Consider the following 6,000-nt stretch of genomic DNA (forward strand, 5'->3'; position numbering starts at 1 on the left):
ACTTTGTGTTATTAAAAAAGCCACAAACAGAGCTCAACAAATATTGGTCACTTGTTACCTTCTCCATCCTTTAAGTGGCACTGATGCTCCTCCAGTGTGACGGAAAGTTGCAGCTGATGCAGACAGCCAGGACAGCAGTAGAAGGATTACCATACATATGGCACGAAGAGGTAGCAAAATAATCCCCAGAAGAACAAGCTGGAAAAAGAGAGAGGAAATTCTGAAGAAATGGCATCAAAACAAATAACCAACATCTATGCAGTTACATTTTATGAATTTTAAAACACTTAAATTGTATGATAGTACTAATGTATGATAGTACTAATGAGTCCAGTTTTCATTCAGGGAACTTCAGTCACTCATAGCATTTCAAAATATATTTTCAGCTGGAAGTGGAACATCTGACTATTTGGGTTTTTGGCTTGGATGTTGTTAGCAGAGAGGGTAATCAGAGTTTGTTTGCCATAGTTTATACTTAGACTTGGTCTGCAGCATACAACAAGGTCAGATGAGTCTGACCAGCTGCTGTGTACCTCCACTACAGAGCTCCTATCACCAACCACCATCTGTCTAAAACCCAAGTGGGATTGCTAAGATGATCACAATGTACTTCAGCCTTTTTAAAATAATCTCGTGTTGAGCCACAGTACTGCTGTGAGTGATTCTCACTGCTACTGCTTGCAGCAGCGCAGAGGCAACGCGACTTCATTTCCCATTAGGCAAAAAGGAGTTCTCTGTAAAACTACACCCTCGTTTTAAGGCATGGGTTCAGATCTTACAGTGCTGTAGGAGCTGCAGCAGCAGTTCTAGGCTGATTGCCTTTGGAAGCAGTTTGCTCGCAGCTTGCACTACACAGACAGTAGAACCCAGCTATTATGAAGACTAACTTCTTGCCTCCTGTCTGCATTAACCATCCTGGCTGTTAACTTCTGCTCTAGCAGAGGTTTTACTATGGTTGCAGCCTGCCAAGCTAGGTACCAAAGCCAGCCTAGAAAGACCCAGGCTCACACTGCTGGTCAGTTCTCCAAATGCAATTATATGGGGAGCTGGAGGCACGACAGCCTGGTTGCAAATAATCCTCAAATATTAGCCCCAGCCCCCAGGAAGGATTTTTTAGCTTGCTTTTTTTTTTTTTTTTTTTCCATGCACAGCTCCAGCAAAAAGGTGTATTGGTGCAAGGTTGTTAACAGCTTGTTGTAGCGCAGGACAGGGCAGGAAGAAATTCTTTATTCTTGTACCCCAGTAAATGACTTTAGAAACCATATCCTGAAGGCTGTCCTTTGTGGCACAACAGCAGCACTACGCAGATTGAGCAAGCACAGCCTGGGTGGAAGGTGAACTGCCTTAGCCTGGGGAAGTCAGTGCAGCATTCCTGGCAGGCTGTGAGCTGCTCTATGTGCATACGTGGCACAAAACAATACATAACCATGCAGAACTGTTGGAGTGGGCATGTTTTTTCATTTGCACAGTGCTCCTCAAAACTTAGTATTTGGTTGTACCAGCAGTCACTGACTGACAGCTCCATCAATTCAAATATGGTAAAGTTATTGAATTAGTATGCAAGTTTCAGCTTTCAGATTCTGATAAGCATTTAGCTTGCAGTTCTGCAGTAACATCCACTGTTCTACAGAACTTCTGATGCTGTAACACACCTTGTGAATTCATCCAATAAGTCTGCATTGCTATTCAACTGTTTTTGGGTGAGGTATCAGCCTGTATAAAACGACAAAAAGAATCTGACTCATGACTTTTAACCTTAAGTTTTACATCAGTTCTATTCAAATAATTACTGAGTGATCTGTTACATTCCCTTTTTAAAATCTGAATGATCTGTAGTCACAAACTGCCAACAGCTGATCAGTGGATTTGAATATGGTGAAGGAACACATGGGTTTCTGCATGTTATTCCAGAGCAGATATTAATTTGTGAGCTTTATCACAACTGAACAACAGTGCTCCTCTTTCAAAATCAGCCTTTTTAGTCAGCTTTTCAGCAACAACTACTTACTGTAAAGGAAAGGCAAGGCTTGGAATAAGTTTTACAAAATCGTTTGCAACTTAAATATTTGAACTATGAGTATTAAATAATACTATGGATCTTACCTCTTTTCTTTCAAAAACAACAAATTATTTTAGTACATTTACAATATAAGCATCTTTGAGTGTTATTAATCCAATTCTTGAATATACTAGCTTGGATCTAGTTTTCCTTTCATCAACACAGTTCTTCCCCACAGTTCTGCCCCTCAATTCCTTTCCAGTTCCATTCTTGTGTCCTCCTACTGTTCTCTTGTCAACATCCAACAAAGGCTCTGGCCTTAGTCTTCTAAACCCAATTGTAATGACGGGGACTAAGAGGAATTTTGGGCCTTTGGAGCCCTCTTACATGTTGCAAAAGGCACAGTGAAAACATATCAAACTTGACAGTGGGTACGCTGTAAATGAGGATAAGGAGAAGGTGTTGCAGCTTAAGATCTGTAAGCGCTGCCACATAAGCTGGGCATGATTATTTCCTTCTTGAAGCATATAGTTATTCTAACATTAAAGTTGTATATAAGTAGTCAAGGAAGTGCATTAGTAACTTTATGGACAATACCAAAAGGACTAGAGTCAGTAGCTGGGCTTGAGAGATTTGGCCATGGGCACTTATTGCTCCTGCCCTCTTTGGTGCCAGACACAGTAAATATGAAGAATTCAGGTAGCAAGTCTCTCAAAATCAGATATTTCCTATCATATGCATCCACTTGTAGTGGGATCTATAAATCCAGTTCAACAGTTCAGTTGTATTCTGTAATATGAAATAGGGGGTGTAAGCATGGATTAGTGTGTTTTCACTAAAACAATCTTTCTTCTTTATGGGAAAAAAAAAAAAAAAAGGACCAAATGTGCACTGACCTACAATGAAAAACAAGGATGCAGTAGCAAAAGCAAAACAGTTCCTCCCTCAAAACTTTAATAAATTCATTAATCTATTTTAGGCAGATGCACAGGTGGTGCTGATGTGCTGATGCAGGCTGTCAGCTTTCTAGGTCACTGTGTAATGAGGCAGAGTTGATTTCTGCTCCATCAGCTGCAGAGGTGGGTAAAAAAAAAAAAAAAAAGGACAGGAAAGGTCAAGGTAGGATAGAAAAGTGCTAGAGAAAAATGTACAGAACACAGGTACAAAGTTCAGTAACTATTAAGTAGGATCTGAGTCACTCACTCACTTCTGTTTGCAGTAGTCACAAAGACAGAACTACCCTGAGTCATCTCAAGAACTATTCCCCAAATGAGGAATCACCTACGTACTTTCTGTGCCAGGTGCCTGTAACCACAGAACCTTTCACTGCTGCAGTCAACAGCGATGACTGCAAGTCTGCATCACAGCTCACTGTTTCCTGTTCCTGCCCCAGCAGAGTGCTGTTCCCTCCTGCACTGTGGAGCTATGTATGGAATGTACTTTGCTTTAAAACATCCCATGTTTTTCATCTCTTCTTCCTGAAGGAAAAGATATATTTGTGGTAGCTAAAATGGCAATCGGAGCCCAAAACTAGTAGGTTGTGCACCCGCTGCAGAGAAGAGCCAGCAAACTGTCCGTGCCTGGAACCTCATTAGGAAACTGCTATCAGTACCTGGGCTTCATGTCTGCAGCCACTGGTTTGGATGCACTTGAGATGTGTCTCAGCCCGCCAGTAAAACACAGGGATAAAGAGATTGGAAACTGTTTTCCAGGTTTCTCAAATTTCCTCTCCCCAGCTTCCTTCAGGGCAAACATTGTTTATAACTTTTCGGAAGAGCTATATGAAACATAAAATATTTATTCATCACAATCAGCAGAAATTGCCTTGAGTGCAAGGCACACCGATGTGCTCATCGTCCTCACCGAGGTGTCACTGAGTACAGCTCTTAAAGCGAAGCTGTTTCAAAATCAGTGCCCAGAAGCAGTTTGCCTTCTGAACCGTACAAGTCCCCTCATAGCCCGCCGTGCAGAGGTACCGACACCACGCACAGCAACCCATTGCGGCCACTCATACAGGGTGCAGGCGTTCTGTTCTCCCTAAGAGCAGCGTGTTATCTGCAGTCACGGTGCAAACCAGCCGCAGTTCGGTCCCACACAGGAGGCTGAAGCTGCAGGCTGCGCACGGTGCGGAGCAGGCTGCCGGCTGTACGACGCGTAACGGACAGCGCGGCTTCCGGACGCCGCGCCGTCCTCGCAACTCGGCCTCCGGCTTTCACCCGCCCCGCCGCTGACGATCCCCGGGCTCCGAGACGCGCCGAGGCCGCCGCGGCGGGAGGCCCCGCCGGTGACAGCCCGCCGGGCGGCCCGGATCCCGACTCCGCGCTACGCTGCCAGCCTTACCCGCAGCTTGTCCCCTGCGCTCGGTCGCCCCGGGTGGACGAAGGGGTTGGGAACGACGGGCGGGGAGAAGGATTGCTGCCGGGGCAGCGGCAGCGTGCGCTGCGCCATGCCCGCGACACCGCCGCGCCGACGCCCCGGGCGATCTTTGCGCATGAGCCGCGGCCGGGGGGGCGCCGCAGCCGTGCCCAGTGCTGCCCGGCGCTGCCCCGCCCGGCGAGCCGCCCGTAACCAACCGCTCGCGCCCGGGGAGCCGCTGGGCTCGCGCACCGTCCCGCGCGCCTTCTGTGGCGAGAGCTGCTGGGCGGGAACCGCGAGCGCACGGCGTTCTGCCGTTTTCTCTTCGCTGCCCCCCAAGCTGTAGCCTGACCCGAGCTGTAGCCCGGCACCTACCCTCCCCCCAGCCCTCATTCTGCATCGCAGCGCTTGGTGCTGAGGCGGCGGTTGCCGCAGGGTGAGCCCCGGCGTTCCCTGTTCGTGAGCGCGAGCGGTGCTCGGCATCCACGAGAGCTGGCATGTGAGAGATAAGAGGCAGACTGGCGTTTCACGGTGTACGACGGAAGCCTTTTTCGAGCGAAGGATGCGCTCGTGTGCTGCGGAGAGCCGTTGTGGAGCCCCAGGTGTGAGACGAGGGCGGTCCGTACAGGAGCTGGGCTCACACACCTGGCTCCGGGTAATGCCGTGCAACGCCTGCAGGGCGGCCCTGGAGCGGGGCTGGGTTAGGCTCAGGAGCTGTGGAAGAGCCCCGCTGCACGGAGCCTTCTTTCCCATCATGTGCCTTTCTTTGCACCCCATGCCACTTCTGCTTTCTCTGCTAAAGGAACTTTCAGCCTGACCGCGGTTAGGAAACACGCGTTTGGGTTCACTCGCTGATCTGCTGCTGCGGGTGAGCCAGCAGGATGGCTGTCTGCAGAGAGCTGCTCCCAGACCTGGCCCTAAAAATGGCATCTGTTCTCTATTCAGATACTGTGTTTTGCTGTAGCGTTCTTTTCTATCTCACGTCTGTTCTTCAGTGAAAATATTGACGCTTCCTCCCATGTCAATCTGTTGTTGAACTATCTATTCGTATTGCTGTAAAAATACCACATAAATCTTATGGTTCAATTCCTGGTTTGGCGTGGCTGCTTCCACCAAATATAGATTTAGTAAATGCTAAAAACTATCCGTGGTTTGAATTGCGTGTGTTGAAGGAGTAGTCCTAATGATATCCTTGGGTTAACTGGAGTCTGCGTGTCACAGAAATGTGGTGAGTGGAGGATTTCCCTTGGCAGGTTTCCAGGGTCACCCAGTGACCACTGGTCCTTGGAACTGGTGCTGTGTGGAAGGTAAGGCTGAGGGAACCCCAGAGAAGGCGGCTCAGTTCTGCCCCCATTAGCAGATTAACGTACGAACTCTTTCTAAAATCCCACAGCTTTCCTAGCCAATCTGTTCCCATATATACAAATATATTTTCTGAGTAGAGCCTTTCTCTCTGCAATTTATATCCATTTTCTTGGTGGATGTGAACTGTTCCCTTTCTTCTTTGCAGTTGCTTTTTGCGTACCCTTACAGTGCTTTCATGATTCTCTCTCAAGCCTTCACTAAACTCAGCAGCTGAGTGCTTTCAGGTTTTCTCTCCCAGGTCATAGTTTCTAAAGATCTGATTATTCCTGGTGCTTCTCTGT

At 47.6% G+C, this 6,000-nt stretch overlaps 1 protein-coding gene across 1 annotated transcript in view; it reads right to left on the reverse strand.

Moving 5' to 3' along the window:
• The window catches only part of LPCAT2 (lysophosphatidylcholine acyltransferase 2), a 28,605-nt gene extending 23,964 nt beyond the window's left edge, over positions 1–4,641 (reverse strand). The window contains exons 1-2 of the mRNA XM_085234850.1: positions 4,340–4,641; positions 59–198 (exon numbers count right to left, since the gene is read on the reverse strand). Coding sequence (XP_085090976.1) covers positions 59–198; positions 4,340–4,492 — 293 coding nt within the window. The 5' untranslated portion in view covers positions 4,493–4,641. The remainder of the gene's footprint in view (positions 1–58; positions 199–4,339) is intronic.
• Positions 4,642–6,000: the final 1,359 nt, after the last annotated feature.

This window comes from Meleagris gallopavo, chromosome 13 (genome assembly GCF_905368555.1).
Source record: "Meleagris gallopavo chromosome 13, MGAL_WU_HG_1.1, whole genome shotgun sequence".
NCBI classification, from domain to species: Eukaryota; Metazoa; Chordata; class Aves; order Galliformes; family Phasianidae; genus Meleagris; species Meleagris gallopavo.